Below are 18,762 nucleotides of genomic sequence, written 5' to 3' on the forward strand. Positions count from 1 at the left end.
TGTTTTCCAGTGTTGGGTATAATAACGCAATACTAAGTATTAAATTACTTTTTCATTGAAAAAAGTAAAGGGATTACCCTAAAATTTTCAGTAATTCAATTAGTTACTTCTGATGTAATTTTGTTAAATACTTTATAGACTATAGAACAATTCTATATAAAACAATAATGAATATAATATCGAAATTTAACATCTAATGTTAAAATATATGTTTTCTAATTTAATGAAGCCCCCTTAAATTATTTGTACAGTTCATTTGTTTGATTTTATATTATTTATTTGAAAGAATTAAAATATGTTTATCCTTGTATTTTTCATCTGGTCCAGTTTGAGAAGGATTTTAGAAAGTGATTAGTAATGCAATTACTTTTCAGACAGAGTAATTAGTACAGTAATCTAATTACACTGTAGATTATGTAATTAGTAGATAGAAATTAATAACATTTTAGAGTAATTTACCCAACACTTTCTCCTTAGCAAGCACCATAAATAAGGAAATAAGCCCACTTAAAACATTTTCAATTTCTCTTTGTCTTTATCAACATTGACATGATTGATGTTTTCTGCGTGCAAATATGTCTTTTTAACAGTTTTTATGAATATGATACCTTTCATAAATACCAACAGTTCACAGTGAGCAATGAAAAACAATTGACAGAGAAAGTATGAGAAAAGTTGCGAATTAGCACTGAAACACATGGACGTACATGTGCAGATCAGTCTTCCTCATTAAAAATGGCTTATAGGTGCATGTTTTATCATTTATCATTGGAATCTGTCACAATTTCATTAGACCTTGGCAAAACTATGAACAGAAATTGTCTTTTAAATCGTAAGCATTCCAGGACGCAGAAGCTGAACCCAAGACATGAAAACATGAAGAATATTGCACTGATCCTTATCAGATTACCCAATTTAGAGTAGCCCCCCATGGCAATAAACTAAAAAAATTAACTAAAATTCAAAGTGCGTATACTTCAACCACAAATACATGCTCATAATCCCACATAAACTCAGACAAGCAACAACTGTAGTATGATTTTGAAACTTTAACACTGTAGTATCTAAAATAAAACCTAATTGTACATCCTCGCACAAAAATGAAAGTTCTCTCATCATGTACTCACCCTCATGCCATTCCTGATGTGCATGACTTTTTCTTCTGCTGAACTCAGAAGATTTTTAGAAAACTATCTCAGCACTGTTTGTCCATACAATGCATGTGAATGGTGATCAGAAATTTTAATCTATAAAAATCACTTCAGGCATCATAAAAGTATTCCATAAGTCTCCAGTGGTTAAATCCATGTCTTCAGAAGCAATATGACAGGTGTGGGTGAGAAACAGATACATATTTAAGTCATTTTATTACTATAAATATCCACTTCTACATTCTTTTGTTTTTGGATTTTCACATTTTTCACCACCTTCTGGACAAGGAGGAACATTTATAGTAATAAAGGCCTGTAATATTGATGTTCATCACCACAACTAGCATATTGCTTCTTAAGACATATTTAACTACTGGAGTCATTTGATTTACTTTCATGCTACCTTTATGTGTTTTTTGAGCTTCAGAGTTCTGGTCACCATTTACTTGCATTGTATGGACCAACAGAGCTGAAATATTCTGCTGAAGAAAGGTATACACATCTGGGACGGCACGAGGTTGAGTAAATGAGAGAATTTTCAATTTTGTGTGAATTATCCCTATAACACGAAGTATTCATTTACATTTTCTCTTTCACCCTTTACATTCCTTCAAATTCATGGTAAAATCGTCAAATGGAAAAATAGCCAAAACTTTTAAACTGTATTAAAAATTTACCAAAACTTTCAAAATGTGCCTGGAATTTTAGTTTTAAAGGATATTCAAAACAGTTTTGCTTTCTATCATGAGTGTCTAAAATCCAAGAGCAAAAGTTCTTAATGTATATAGAAAATTAAAACTCTTCCCACTGTGGTATGTTTGGTGCTACAAACATTGAATATTCAATTAAACTCACTTCATTTCTCTTTGGCACCACCACATCTTCTAACATTTTTAATTACGTGATCTTGAGTTTGAGGCAAATATGAGTCTAAACTATGGGTCGCATACAGTAAATCAAATTGAGAACACAGATATAAACCTACTCTATGTTATCAACATTTTTGACATTGATAGTGACACTGAAAATGAAAAAAATAAAATAAAATAAAAAAAGCCCCAGAATTCTAAATACAATTAATAAATAAACAAATAATATCAAAGCGGAGCAAAGGCAACCAGATCATTGCATTCGGTCTTTTCCGGGCAACGAGTGGAGCTGCAATCTTAATGCATGAACATCATAGTAAATGTTCACCGGCCTTGCCTGAAAATGTAATTGTGTGAATCTGCAATAAGTTTAGTCTTCACATTGACATATTTGGCCAGTGAGGGGCCGAAATGAAGATTGAAGGAAAAGAAATAGCTGGGGTCCAGAACCATGTTCGGTGACAAAAAGTTACAAAAACCATAGTGAGTGAAGGCTCTCTTCCGGTGATTGGTCAGTTGTTGTGACTGACAGGGTCCAGGCCCTATAGGGTAATTGGGAGGTCTGGTGAACCCAGGCCTTCCTCCAGCCATTGGACAGAAGCAGAGGCACCGCGGTGGAGTGTCGAGCGGTTGTGAATGCGCCTCAGACGGAGCAGGTACAATAGGATGGACAAAACCACCACCAGAAAACAGGCCAGGAAGAGATAGTGGTTATTCATGAAAGAGAAGCTGTGATGCCAGTGAGAGTGAGTGCCCTTCAGACTCTCCTGCTGGATGTCCCTGAGAAAAAATACAATCAATCAAATCATGCGCAGATCTCTCATCAACACAAGTCTCTTAGTACATTCTGGGAAGGTACTACAGGTGAATAGGTTAAAATGTTAACTTATATAAAAATAAAAGACAATATTGTACCTTAGAGGTAGAAAACGTGTGCGGTACAAAATGGCTCCAAGTGTCCACTGCACCTCTTTATCATAGACCAGCAGGGCCGTCCTGAGATTCTCATACGCCGGTGGGAACGCAAAACCTGAGTGGAGCACCTCATACATCCACGCAGACTTGAAGCACTGATACCTGCAAGAGGGGAGCAGCTGTCTGTTTTTTTTTTTCATTTAATTGAGAACAAAGTATATAAAGACTGTCGATTTAATGCGTTAATTGCAAAACTATGTGAAAAATAACATGCTAAAAAAATAACGCCTAATTAATCATGCCCTCGACCTATACGCATATTCCGTAATAAAGAATGCTCCTACCATTGGAGCAATTCAAGCTTGATGTACCACCTTGATGCAGTAGGGGGCAGTCAGTGCTCCAGCTGTTCATGCAACATGCCTTGTCAAATCAACAACAGCAACAGGCAACTCTGACTTAAAAAGACTCAAAGAGAGCTGGACTAAACACAACAGAATGCAGGGATCCCGAAACGTGTTTTTCAAAGTTTTAAACAATATTTAACATGAAACATCATCCCAAAAAAAAAAAAAACAGTGCTCATGACTAGAGATGATGAAAACTAGTGAGAGCGACACAACCGGACACGCAAGTACATAGACTAACAATTACAAATAGAGCTGGTGGATGTTGGCCAATAATAGTCAAGTCAAGTTATTTGTATAGCGCCTTTCACAACACACATCGTTTCAAAGCAGCTTTACAGAAGATCAGACATTAACAGACGATAAAACTGTAACGTCTATAATGTCGATGAATCATCATTGTGTAATTAGATAAAATACGATTGTTAATCGGGTTTAAAAATAAGTAATTAAATAATAATTGTACTAATAACCCCAGTGAGCAAGCTGAAGGCGACTGTGGCAAGGAACACAAAACTCCATAAGATGTTGATTAATGGAGAAAAATAACCTTGGGAGAAACCAGACTCACTGTGGGGGCCAGTTCCCCTCTGGCTAACATCATGAATATAATGGCAATATTACTTACGTATAGTTAAAGTCATGGTTTAAAATGATTAAACTAAGTAAGTGTTAAGGGTCAGTGTTTAAACATCGATTTTGTTTGAACTGTAAGATTAATGACCAATGTCTTTGAAGATGAAATTGTCCTTGTTAATTGGGGAGGCTGTGGCTCAGTTGGTAGAGTGGGTCGGCCACTAATCGCAGGATTGGTGGTTCGAATCCTGGCCCACATGACTCCACATGCCGAAGTGTCCTTGGGCAAGACACTGAACCCCAAGTTGCTCCCAATGGCAGGCTAGCACCTTGCATGGCAGCTCTGGCGCCATTGGTGTATGAATGGGTGTATGAATGGGTGAATGTGTCAATACCGTTAAGGTTAAAAAGGCGCTATATAAGTGCATTTACCATTTACCATTAATTGGCTGATGAAGGCTTTTGTTGGCAATTGTTAGTCTATGCATTCCAAATAATAGGGTTATGTAGGTTATATTGAAATAAAACTACAAACTAGACTGACTATAAAAGCTACTTTTTGTACTGCCTAAATGCTTTACTTGTCTGTTCCCACAATACAGTATATTATGACAATTTAATTTAATTAATTTGACACAAATTTTAACCGACTGACAGTAATTTCCTAACATACACTTTAATATATATATATATATATATATATAAATTAAAAAAGTACTGCCTTGATAGAAGTTTTAAATTTTAAACTCACTTCAGTCTGTGTACATCAGCATGTGAGGCGTACAGACCACGATCAAAACGCTCTTTCAGAGTTTTCCACTGGGTGGCACAGTAATTCTGTGAAATGAGATGGATCAGGTCATCAATAACTTCATATAACAAAGAAACCACATTTCACAATGCATTTCACTTCTGTAATCTGTCATATTTCCGGGTGAAAAAATATTCAGCAGGACACGTAGGGTTTTAAATTTGATGTACATTTGTACTATACATATTAATAAATATTTTATATAAAAAAAATATATAATTATGGCCAAATAGGTCTAATAAATGTAATAAAATGTTAATCTCCCTGATTTATATAATCAACATACATAATCCACAAAGCCCAATGATGTGCCACTATCCTATCTGAATGTGTACCTGAGCAGCTTTGGCATATTTGGAGGAGTTGTAGTCTCCTCCCATGCGCAGTACATCTTCTGTACAGTAGTAAAACTCAGAGAAGCCATAGAACTGGCTGTTGGGAAAGTCAATAGGCGGCTGGTAGACTCCATTAAGCGATGTGTTTGTGTCATTGGTGTGGTTGAGGAACGGCTGGAGCATCAATCGGCAGCGTTCGAAGTCTCCAGTGCCTCGCAGGTGCACCTTCTGTTCCGGAGGTCCCACCTCGTCCTGGAGGGTAGGTGGCAGACAGGGGTCCAGGACGGGAGAGTCTGCGCTCTCTCCTTGATGTTGACCCAGCAGCCTGGAGACATGGGGAAGAGACTCTGGGTAGTTGATGCATAATGTGTCCATTGACATTTTTTGAACAAAATTAAGATTTTAGATGAAAATCTCAAAGATATAGTTTCTCTTGATTCTTATTTCTTGTAATTAGTCACTTTTTTCTTTCTTTTCTTTTTTTTTTTTTATTTTAATGACATTCCAGAATGTTTCATATTTATATTTCTCATTAAATGAGAAGTATTCAGTCAGCAAAAAGGGGTTTTAAGCTAGAAATTATACAACAACAATAAACAAGTTTCCAAAAAATTTCACATCAACTACCCATCTTAACATCCCAAGAATTTCCTAGATATGTTTGACCTTACTTGTTTTGGATTTGCGTGTTGCTGATGAGGCTTTCCTCATATCTATGCCGGGCTGCATTTCCCCCGAAACCCAAAAACGTCGAGACGTAAACACGATACACATGTTCTGTCCGGTGTGCGTCGCAACCCAGGTTAAACTCCGCCAGTAAATTCTTGGCTATCTCCTCCTGATGCCACACAGCAAAACACAGACAGAAAGGGGTTCCTTTTATGAAATATAATTTTGGGGATCATCATCTAAAATACTAAAACTACTACTGTGAAAAATGACTCAACTGCATTCACTTTTTAAACAGACAGCAAGGCAATGGAAGTGAGAAGCAGCATCATATTTATAACATGTTATTTAAAGGAGTGTTACAGGTTTCAAATTAATCTCCTTAGCCAGCGTAGGTGGCGTGCTGTCAATTACAACAAAATGATTCCAACTAGTCCCAAAAAAACTAAATAAGTTAATAGTATGCACTTACAATGGAAGCCGAGGTGGGGAAACCATTCAGAAGGGTTTAAAGCTAAAATGTGAGGCTAGTCATTTTTTAAAGCACTTGCATGACATTCTTTTGCACAGAAAAGGGTGCTATTTGAGCTGCGAAGCTGTAAAAATCATCCGTTTAGAGGTGGGACTAATAACTTGTAAACAGTCCCTTTGTATGCGAAAGTACGGGATTTCTCGGCTTTACATGGTCATGACAGGAGTTGAAAGACTGGCTATAACTTTGTGTAAACAATGTTGAAGAAATATTTGGGGTTCAATACATGTTAATATAAATCGAAAGCATTTGTGGCATAATGTTGATTACCACAAATTCATTTTGACTCGGCCCGCCTTTTTACTTTAAAAATCGAGGATACGGTGGGTCACTTACAATGGAAATCAATGTGGTAAAATTTGAGGGTTTAAAAGCAAAAATGTGAAGCTTATAATTTTATAAAAGCTCACATTAATTCGTCTTTTAAAACTTGCATATCATTTGAGATATAAAGTTAAAATTGGCAGGGTTTTTCTTTGTTGTCTAAGGGTTTAAAGCGTTATGTTGTCATGGCAACATGGTAAAATTGGATACAACTTTAAACAGAAATGGTTGGTAAGAGATTATATCACACTTAAATCATATTAACACTCATATTTTTTATGTCTTGTGGCTATACTTTTGAAACTTATATATTCACTTCCATTGTTAGTGCCTCACTGCAACCTCGATTCTTGCTTTTTTAAAAGGAGAGTCGAGACAAAGTTACTTTTTGTGGTAACAAACATTCTGCCACAACTACTGTTGATTGAGCTTAACTTGTATCAAAATACTGTATTTTATAAAACAGAAGTGATTTTTATCCCACTAATCTCATCATGTTTATGTCTTATGGCTATACTTTTAAGATTTGTTATTGTGGTGCAATGTCTTGCCCTGTAGACTTCCATTGTAAGTGCTTTATTTTAAACATGATTATTTTTGACAGTATGTCACAGATGTGGTCTATGGAGCTCAACTTGAATTGAACCAGGAACATTTCTTTAATTGCTCACAGGGTCTAATACAGACACAGAAATGTTCTGAAGAACATAAAAACACTGAACACTTCATTCGTATTGACTGTGATCGTATTTGATTCCAACAGCATCCTGTTATGTCAGATTAGGGGGCCATCTGTGGCTTTCCTATAAAACGATTAGGCATTACATATTAAGACAAACACCAAAATCAGCAGAAGAACAACAATTCAAAAGTGCACCACAATTCAAAATACAGAGATTAGACTTAAAATCTCTCCGCAAATTACTGGCACTTTACACTCTACCCGAATGAATTAAATAACATATTGTTTAAAGTGGCCATTTCATGGAAAAACATGATTTTAGATCATTGATCTAGAACTGATTTTAAGGTAATATGTAGAAATACAAAGCTCCCTCTCCAGTCCACCCATACCATTTAACAGTACAGTAATGGCCACATAAACAAAAAGTATATTTTTGGTGCAATAAACCTTGACTAACATTGTAAGTGGACTTTAGGGAAAATATACAGTGCTACAAAAGTGTCTGATATGGCCCCTCTATTACATAATTCTGTGTTGAAGAGCAGTTAGTATAAACCTCAAAGGTTAATCACCATGCTGCTTTATGTGCATGCAGCAGGCGTATCTCTGTCCAAGGCATCAGTTCAACAAATTCACCGTGACTTTATACTGCACTGGGGCATGGACAGCAGAGTACCAGGAGAACAAGGAGAGAATGTGAATTACAAAGCCAAACTTTTAGCTTCAAAAATACTGGAAAATATTATAGATAATAACCTGCTGTGGAGAAGCAAAGCTTACAGTTTTGGGCACTTCGTATGCGATCTGAGTGGAGACGCCACCCATGTCCAACACGCCAGCTGTACGTCTGCGCACCAGTGTCTCCTGCTGGTCACTGCCAGGAATCTGCACTTCCACCACGGCCTCGTTTTCTGAAAAAATAAAAAAGTAGAAATGCGAGAAATTATGCTGCAAAATCATTCTGCAGGTTGTAAATCATTATTCATTACTTATGGGACAAAACACTTACCATCTGCGACGTGATTGAAACGCCCCAGAACAAAGTTTATTCCTATCCATGCATATACTCCTGTCAAAAAAAATTAAATAAGTAGAAATAAGCACATTAAGGTGTTCATGTTACTGTGTATTTAAATAGGTAATTACTGAGTTGAACTACATGTAAATACAGTGTAATTATTTTGCTTAGCTATCTGAATTTACACAGTTATTAATAGTCATAACATGTAATATGTGTAACACGGACACTGTAAAAGGGTTGCTAGTAAATTTTTAATGAATAATTAATTACATTTGTAAATTAAGTAAATTTGGTTCCTACACCTTGTGACTATTGAACTAAGGATGTCAATCAAATTACATTATTAACATTAATAAATCAACTTAATTGCTTATCAATATTTGCTGAGAAAATCCCCCAATAAGTCACTAACACAAATACATTAGCTACATAATTGCTACATTGTTTAAATAGCTCCAATTATACATTAAAAACTACAATGGCTGAATAAGGATAATTAAAAATATCGGTAACACTTTAGAATAATGGTCCGTAGTTAACAAGTAGCTATGCAGGAAGTAATAGGTAGTACTGCATTAACACCGAACTTAATACTATTAACTAATATGGAAGCAATATTAACTAAGCAGTAAGTAATAGGTAATTTAGTACAAAGGTAGTTCCTTGGTAGGTATTTGATTATTACTAAAGAAATATATCCTCATTGAGAACTACTTGTGAATAATGCAGTACTACCTATTACTTCCTGCATAGCTACTTGTTAACTACGGACCATTATTCTAAAGTGTTACCCAAGTTATTTAATTTTATATTTGACTCATACTGTACAGGTTCTGTGAGGCACTATAACAAACACTGTAATCTGGAAGATGTGGTTTTAGCTTATCGCAACATAAATGCAGCCAATTTCTTCATTAAAGATGCAAATTGTTTTTGACAAGAGAACATCAATGTTTATATTCATATCCTAAAGAGAAGTCCTCCTCAGGCAGCTACTGTAACATAAAGGTAGGTCTTTGGAGTCTGAGATATATTGAACTGACACTCAATAGAGCTCATGATAGTGAACTAATCCAATCATGAGAGTGTCAACATCACTTCCTAATTATTTAAGATTTAAAAAAATATATCATTATTAGTATTATTCTATGTTTAAGTTTGAAATAAACAGAGAACATAGGTCCATCCTTTGGCAAGAGTAGTAGTCACAATCTCAACCTGTAGCTAATGTATTTGGGGAGATAATATTCATAAACTGGTTTCCACAAAGAACCCAATTGAGGCACATGCTTCTGAAATGTTATGACCATGATGACCATACCCCCACAATTGTTCACTTTTAGACATGTTACTTTTGTGATTAGTAATTAATTGGTTATTATTTCTTAGTTCACAAGTAGTTCTCAATGAGGATATATTTCTTTAGTAATAATCAAATACCTACCAAGGAACTACCTTTGTACTAAATTACCTATTACTTACTGCTTAGTTAATATTGCTTCCATATTAGTTAATAGTATTAAGTTCGGTGTTAATGCAGTACTACCTATTACTTCCTGCATAGCTACTTGTTAACTACGGACCATTATTCTAAAGTGTTACTTGTTCATTTATTTTCTACAGACTGCACTGAAAACAAACTATTTCTAGCCGATAAAAGATTTCATATATGAAAGAACCAGAAATGTTTTGTTGCTATAACAATTTCTAGGACTGTTCAAGATTTGATTAATTCCCATTACTTTTCCAGGCCTGGAAATCACATTATAAAATCTTCTACTATTTTCATGTTTTCCTTGAACGTGGGAACCCTGTTCAGTTTGTTGCAACAGTATGCGGTTTATAAGGTGTTCTGGGTGGATGTTTACTAGCCTAAAGGCCCCAGCACACTCACACGCACGGAGAAGTAGTTCTTTGCTCAGAGCCAAAAAGATGTTCGGAACAGCTGAGCAACGAACAAAATGTTTGGGAACATTCAGACACCGGCAACACCAATGGGGGAGGTATTTAGAGGAGCATTTAAATATGAGGGTGCTCAAGACTACATGTGAAACATCAACTAATATGACATTTAAATGTGTTATCAATGACTTCATGCCTCATTCTCGGTGTAGAATTAGTAAAAGAAGCTTGTTTTAACTACACGATGATGATTTAAAGTGATATATATGCAGTAGATAATGTGTAATTTGTAATGTTTACCTTTTGCATTCATAACACTAATGCACTAATACACTATAGGCATTCATAATATGCGCTGATTACACGGTTATTGTGATTTATGATGACACTGATACTACTGTAAAGATGGGTGTGCAAAGGAGTGTTAATGGGTAGAATACAGAAAAAAGAATGATGACTAGCATATCATTGGGCAGATGTGTGAATGGCTTTCGGATGCAGATGAGTGAAGCAACATATCAACCAATAGAGTGAATGGGCACTTAACTAGTATTTGAGTAGATTTGATTCCTTTTGTAGACTTAACAAAAAAATGCTTGACATGTTCTTGGAAAAAGTCTCTAATTGAACGATTGTGCAGATGTAAGTAAATTTGCACAAGTTGGCAAATAACTCACGTGATGGTGTGTTCGTGTTGACTGATCTTAACACACCTGCCAATGATGTGGACCAATGGCAGTAAGGAGTTTAAGAGCCGGTAAGATGTTTTCCTGAAAGCTTGCCCTGGCGAAATGTTTGAACAACAGAAACAAACGAAAAAAACCTTAAAATGGTTCTAAATGGTGTCCCATTCATTCGTTTTTGATTTCGTAGGAAGTGTGTAGGAAAACAGCCCACCCCCGAGTCTCTGTAATATACTGTTCCCTACATACTGCATGTCCATAGTACAAAACTTGCGCGAGTTATGCGCTGAAGTTTAATACTTAAGGTTGCAAGTTTTTCTGTGAAAACCTAAACGTGAAAATCTCTTGTGTTTGTGCATGGTGTGTAAGTGCAGCTGATACTATGGTTACGGACGGTGTCCGCATGGTGTTTTACCAGGTATTGTACTGAACATGGACTTTCATTACACGTGAAATTAGGGCTACACAAACTCGAAAATGACAAATTTTCTTTGCAGTACTCATATTCACAGAAAAATTATCTTACAGTTATGCACTTTTGAATATGAAACGAGAGCTCTGATTGCAATACAATCACAACATTCTGCGCAAAGGATGCGCATAAGCAGTGATGTGCCCTATATTGATGCGTCTCTTATTTTACACATCATATTTATTTGTTGTGTTTTAATCAGTTTTCCTAATGTAGGTATATTAACATTCATACATCCCTATGTAACGTGTCCACTCACACCTTCAAGCCATACCACAGACCTCAGTGCTGTTATATAACAAGATAATTAGCAAATAATCGTTAACTTATAAGCAATTTTTCCTCAGATGGTAATGGGTAAAAAAAAAAAAACACTGTGGCATCCCTGCTCCTACCCCAAAATATTCACAATAGTGATAGTGACGCTTGCCTTGGCAAATACCACTAATGAGTCTTCTATGTGTGCACCCTTCATATTAACTCCAGCTTTTAAGAACGGTTGGTTCTTACCTTCCTGTTTGCCTGAGATGACCTCCACATGGGAGTCAGAGAACAGGAAGTTAAAATTCACAGGAATGTCTGTCCGCAAGTCCTCCAACAGGGCCTCCTGCTGGCTGCAAACAAACACAATCTGAGCACATGTGGAGGCTTTTGCACTTTGCGCTTCCACGGTTTGAATTTGTATTTGCACGAGAGTGCGATGGACAGATCGAACACCTTTCAGGCAGGACTCTCATCCCTGCAGTGCACAAGATGTACAGAGGGGTCTCCTGGTGCTTGTTTTTTGGGATGTGCTGAGCAGCAAAACTCAGGAGAGGGCTGATGTAGTCACTGGCTTTGTCTGGTGTGGATGCATACTCGGAGATACCTGCACACACATGAACAAGTTTAGGAACAAAACAATGGTTCATACATACAGTAGAAAAGCCCATTTTCATCAAGCAGGTGGATATTTATACAAAACATGAAAATAACATTTTATAACACTAGTCATGTTAATCGATTACAAATATTCATAAGATTGGGGGTCTTGGTAGCTCAGCCAGTATTGACGCTGACTACCACCAATGGAGTCCAGGGCGTGCTGAGTGACTCCAGCCAGGACTCCTAAGCAACCAAATTGGCCCGGTTGCTAGGGAGGGTAAAGTCACATGGGGTAACCTCCTCGTGGTCACGATTAATGGTTCTCGCTCTCATTGGGGCACGTGGTAAGTTATAATAATAATAAAGATAAATACCAAAACCAAATTATTATTGAATCGTTAAGTGGATTCAGAACAAGAATCGTTAAATTCTTTCAATTATTTCCTAACCATCATTCAGAATTCCATAAAAACGACAATGTTCATTCATTCCTACACTAACCTGGCTTGATCTTCATCACTACAGGCTTCCTGTGCTTGTCTCTCATCTGTTTAATATCCAGCAATTCGTGCAGGTTGCCGTTATGCCGTGGCCAGGTGTACACGAACACACGGGAGCCACTACTGCCACAGTCCACCACCAGGCCGTAGTTCAGGTTGGGGTTATTGGTGTCCGTGGCCTCCATATCCGGCACGCGACCCAAACGTCTAATGGAGACAAAACATCACAAGGCCATGATTAGATTTAGAGACATGCACAACTGGAAAAAGAAAAGAAAATGAGAAAATTAGCATTAGACTCAGACAGCGAAGCACTGGAAGAACACTACGCTTGCTCTGAATTTCAGAACATGAGAATTACATTCAGCAATACCAGTCTATTAATTTTAAAATTGCCCAATAAAAACACTAGAAGCAAATCTCACAAAACATGTCATAAACATGCCCAGGTTCAATTTCTCCTCTCAAAAAATAAAAGCCAAATTTTAGGTCCATTCATATTTTTTGCATTGACATCAATTGCACAAATCAAGCACATATTCATTTCTATTACCAGAGTGCATCCAGGCAGTTTTGTAATTCTCATTATTGTCAAAGATTTTTCTCATTACTGTAATATAAGTTTCACTGTATTACATTAAATAAAACCAGCTTAAAACTAGGCAGTACAACAAATCTAAGGTTAACCGATAGTGGATTTTGCCCATACCGATAACTAAGGTGGTGGAAGTGTCCAATAATCGGCCTATAGATTTTAAAATTGACTTATAAAATTTTACTATGACGTGCGCAGACATGGAGGCTAAGAGAGTCCACAATTAACAAAATCCCAGATACAGTTAATTCAACCAAAGTCCAGATAATAATCAGAAGGAAAAAAAATAAAATGCAGATTTGGTGCATTATGTGGGACTTTTAACTATAAACAAGCCCAAAACACAAGAGGCTCATATTTTGCTTTGCTTTATTATTTGGGAGACATGATGTATGTGCTGACAGGGCAAGTTTTCATTTACTGAACATCACATTTTTCTTTGCACGACCTCACTTCAATATAAAACATTTTGATAATCTAATAAAAAACAAAATATTCATTAAAGTGAGGATAAAAATAGGAATGAATATTGTCAATAATGAAAGATTTAGAAACAGCAAATCCTCATGCGATTGTTAATCGCAAATAATAATACAAATAAAATAAACTTGATACATTTTTGCCAATAACAAATAGTTCCAAAAAGCAACTATCGGCACAGATTAATCAGTAAAACTGATATATCGGTCAACCTCTAAAACAAATACTAACAAAAGTGCCATTTTCAAAATTCAGGTAATGCGAATTGGGGGTCTTAAAATAATAAATATTGTCACAATACAAAAAACTCATTGTGGTCCTAAAAATAGGCTTCATTTTATTTTAAGCTAATATGATTTCTCATTTCTTTCGACTTGAAATATGACCCGGATATGTTCTTGACTGGTTCACTGGTTTGACAGCACCCATATGATTCATAAAAATGTAAAGGCTCAGTCACATTTAACTTTGCAGTGTGAAATATAGTGGGTAAATCAGTCCGCACAATAAATTTCTAAATTACAGCAGGAGTAATTATTTTATCTAAATATTTAAAGTATTATTTACCTTTCAAAATAAAATTCATTTGACATCTTTGCACTTTATTTTTCTTATTATCATTATATTTTAATGAACCTTTATAACCTCTATTGTTATTTTCTAATAATATTTATATTTTATTTTATTTAGCATAGGTATTTCTATTCCAATCAGATATTGCATTATAATCACAGTAGTAAAATATCTAAAACAACATTTTGTCAATTTATGTATTTATTTATCAGTCATTTCTTTTTTAATTTTCTAGAAAATTTTGCCTGTCATTACATTTGTGTATTTACATCAGATGTCTTGATATGATATAGCCAATATTAACATCTTCAATAACTAAAAATGTGGTTTCATTGAAAATCTTTAAGACCATCAGAAGCCTCCGTCAACGTTTGTTCACGCACACACATGCAGGGAGGCGAGAGAGTGTGCGCTCTCATACAATTGACGGTGAGAAAATGTTACTGAAGCCATAATACAGAAGATTGGTTAAAAGGAAAATTGACGTGCTGGGTTCCAGTTCTGTTCATCCTTGTTTTGTTTTTTTGATTGTCAAATAATAGACAACAACATAAGCCGTCAATGTTTTAAAACATCTGTAAATGGTGGAAATATTTTCGAATGCAAACTCTACACTCTCTGACGAACCCCTGTTTGGGAAACCCAGCTCAACAGGAGTTGAAGTTTGGTGATCTTCAACATGAATTTGCATCGTTGACCAATAGGAAGTTGCTTGGTTTGGCAGTGAGCTCTGTGAGCTCACCGTATTTTCACAATAAACAAGAAAATAATTTTTGCGGGGCCTGGGTAGCTCAGCAAGTAAAAGACGCTGACTAACACACCTCGAGTCGCGAGTTTGAATCCAGAGCATGCTGAATGACTCCAAAGCAACCGATTGGCCCGGTTACTAGGGCGGGTAGAGTCACATTGGGTTAACCTCCTCGTGGTTGCTATAACGTGTGGTTATCTCGGTGGGGCGCGTGGCGAGTTGTGTGCGGATGCCGTGGAGAATAGCGTGAGCCTCCACACGCTAGATCTTCACAGTAACGCGCTCAACAAGCCACATGGTAAGATGCGTAAACTGACAGTACTGCAACTGAGCTTCGTCCTCCACCACCCGGATTGAGGGGAGTCACTACGCCACCATGAGGACTTAGAGTGCAGAAATGATCTTTCTGCTAATGCTATTATTCATTATACAGGGGACCTTCTAACTAGTTAAATTACAGATGTACAGTAGCAATTCTACAAATTTAATTTTATCATTAGTTTTTCACCATTTTGGTCAAATTTTAGCTTTTTATTTATATAGTCCATGTATTACATTATTAAATAGGATGTATTAGAATTGCATATATTATTTTGCATATATACAGTATATTGTTACATGTTTGTTAATAACTTGTCTACTTTGTACTATTTACACATATTTACTTAGATCTGTGCTAAAACGGTCCTGTCTCTTTAAGACCTGTGGCAGGGACATTTAGTGTATTTGTTAAGTCGAATGGCTTTACAGCAGCCATGCAATGTGTGGTTAGAATTAAATGTTTCTTTTGTTGTTTTTGATAAATAACTGACTGGAATGGACAGAAAGGATATTAAAAGAGACATTATTTAAGTTATGCCCGGCCCTAGATCCAAACGCGTGAGAGTGGTCCAGCGTGACCATGAATCTTGCAGGATCAGGAAGTCTATTTCGTGCCTCATAGAAGCATCTCTGACTGCACTAAAAATATCACGATACATGGATTTAAGTATCGATACAATACCATGAGAAAATAACATGGTATTTCGATATTTGATATTACCTACACAGCCCTACTTAGCATGCAGAAACTGTATGTAACTCAGAAAGGGTGTTTTACGTGTGGTAGTGCCGGTCTTCTCTTAACCAGCTGTACTGGCCCTTCCCCGTGACCAGCAGCAGGTACAGCAGCCCCATCACACAAGCCAGCAGACCCAGAAGCAGCAACTGCCTGAAGGAAGGCAACAGGAACCGGGGCACCACCACAGGAGACAGGGTGAAGTGCCAGGAAGCTGGAAACAGGCAGGAAATACTAATCCTACAGAGATAAAAAAAAAAACAAAATACAGATGATGTTAAAGACAAAAAGAAAACTTTGGGAAACAAGAACATAAAACCAGGTTTTAAAAAGCCTACTGAGCTGCCACACTACCTACTCACACCAGCCCTATGCCAGCATTCAAATCAACATGGAACCTCATTAGGAATGCTCTACATTGACAGCAACTCCACACACCACACATAAATGTATTTGCCGCATTAAAAAGCGTGTGTATAGGGCCGTCACAATTATATTCAGCAATCACTATTCTGAGTGTACTTGCCTTCCCATTGCTGGAGTGGATGAACTGGTGAGGTGGATGAACTCAAGTCTTCACGGGCAGCCTCTTCTCTGCGCAGGTGCGGTCCAACATTACGTCATATTTCAAGTCATCCACCATCAGGGGCTTTAACACGTGCGCAGGTGTGTTGAGCAGACGTGGCATACCCTGACTTGAAGAAGTGAGGAAAGAGATGTACACTTGTATCAGTCTTAATTACGGTCTTACAACCTAGTGAGTTGCCCAGATAACGATTCGATCGTTTGAACGTGTGTGATGTGATGCCCAACAATGCTGCCCCACTAGGTTTCAAAACGGAGCAGTAATAAACATCTGTTTCATCAGCTGTGCTTCCCAGGCCGAAAACAGAAACAGTACGCTCAATCTTTAAACAGAACAAATCTCTGTTTGACAACTAATAGCTAACGTGTGGTGTTGTGGACCGACAGAGCGAGATAATAATACAGAATAAAAGCTGTCCTATGGATTTCGTGTTTGTCTGACTGGATAAGTACCGGTATGTAAACTGACATATGTTCTCACCGTTCGGCTAAATCTGGAGAGGGTGCGTACGTAACCGAGTCATTCTCTGTTGATTTGTAAATTCAAGATTCCACGGATTCAAATCCTGTCGGTGAACACATAGTTATGGCAGTTTGACTCTTTAGGTAGGAAACGCAGTACACGTTCGGCCGAGGAAAGCCGCTGACTCTCGGTAGATACCAACCAACAGTTCATTAGTGCCAGTAAGGGCGCATGCGCCTGAGTCTGCGTATACACTGACGTCATTCGCGTTTCCAGTCTGTCACGTTCAGTGCCTGCCGAAAACTATAATTTGTCGTTGTTGAGAAAGTTTACATTTTTAAAACATATACATAAGATACATACATTTTTCCAAAAAAATTTGTTTTAAATAGTACACATAAACTTAGGCCTATAATTAAAGGGGACCTTTTATGCAAAATTCACTTTTACATGGTGTTTGAACATAAATGTTTGTTGGCAGTGTGTGAACACAACCACCCTATAATGATAATTGACTGTTGATGGGCACTGCTGATGGACGTTTGTTTGTGTGTGTTGTTTCGTTATAGCGCATAGCGAACGTTGTAACAGTATTTGTGTGTGTGTGTGTGTTGCTCATCCATTGTTGCAAAACTGCTGAAAAACTTATACAAATAAACAAATTTATCAAATAACCATTCGGAAACTTCCTGGTTCATTCTCAAAGTTGTTACTTCTGATGGAGCCTCTCCCTCATCAGTGTCTGACTCCGGTTCAAACATATAGGGCTGAACACCACTATTTTTACTGTCAGTCATGATGTCTAGTTTTCTGAAGCAGTTGTGTCAAAACTCCGCCCTATTCTGTATATAGGGCGGGCAGCAGCAGCTCATTTGCATTTAAAGACACACACACACGCACACACACAAACAGCACGTTTTTATTCCCACCCAAAAATTGGCATTTTCAACATGGTATAATAAATGATCTGTAGGGTATTTTTAGCTGAAACTTCATAGACACATCCTGGGGACACCAACGTTTAAATTACATCTTGTGAAAAGGGATATTGGGATAGTTCACCCAAAAATGAAATTCTCTCATGATTTATTTACGCTCATGCCATCCCAGATGTGCATGACTTTCTTTCTTATGCAGAACACAAATAAACATTTTTAGAAGAATATCTCAGCTCTGTTGGTACAACCAATGCAAGTGAATGGTGGCTAGACATTTGAAGCTCATAAAAGCACTTAAAGGCCGCATTGAAGTAATCCATACGACTCCAGTGGATATATCAAAATCTCCAAAAGCAATGTGATAGATGTCAGCAAGAAAACGTTCAATATTTAAGTCCTTTTTTACTATGACTCAATTTGCCCTCCTATGCATGTTCCTGAGAGGACAGCGTTCTTCTTCTGTTTTTTGCCGATTCACATTCTTTGTGCATAGTACGATGGTGGCGATATGCATGAAGAATGCGAATCTCCATAAAACAGAAGAACTTGGTCCTCTTGTGAATGTGCATAGGAGGGCTGGTCAAAAGTGGAGATTTATAGTAAAAAG

General features: G+C 37.0%; 1 protein-coding gene across 4 annotated transcripts; it reads right to left on the reverse strand.

Annotated features, from left to right (window-relative positions):
• Positions 1–324: 324 nt before the first annotated feature.
• LOC127631138 (ectonucleoside triphosphate diphosphohydrolase 4-like) lies at positions 325–17,417 on the reverse strand. 4 transcript variants are annotated; one of them, XM_052109139.1, is made up of 13 exons: positions 17,236–17,417; positions 16,696–16,860; positions 16,212–16,409; positions 12,718–12,923; positions 12,070–12,220; positions 11,863–11,966; positions 8,284–8,343; positions 8,031–8,185; positions 5,736–5,902; positions 5,065–5,389; positions 4,670–4,755; positions 2,936–3,097; positions 325–2,800 (listed from the first exon to the last, which is right to left on the reverse strand). In XM_052109139.1, exons 2-13 carry the CDS (start codon positions 16,701–16,703, stop codon positions 2,563–2,565), a joined length of 1,860 nt encoding a protein of 619 aa, XP_051965099.1. In that variant the 5' UTR covers positions 16,704–16,860; positions 17,236–17,417; the 3' UTR covers positions 325–2,562. The 4 variants fall into 4 exon arrangements, 3 of the variants coding, with proteins under 3 accessions (XP_051965099.1, XP_051965100.1, XP_051965098.1); XM_052109140.1 differs by having other exon boundaries at positions 8,055–8,185; positions 16,696–16,864; XM_052109138.1 differs by having other exon boundaries at positions 16,696–16,864.
• Between the last annotated feature and the right edge of the window lie 1,345 nt (positions 17,418–18,762).

Source organism: Xyrauchen texanus, chromosome 37, assembly GCF_025860055.1.
Source record: "Xyrauchen texanus isolate HMW12.3.18 chromosome 37, RBS_HiC_50CHRs, whole genome shotgun sequence".
NCBI classification, from domain to species: Eukaryota; Metazoa; Chordata; class Actinopteri; order Cypriniformes; family Catostomidae; genus Xyrauchen; species Xyrauchen texanus.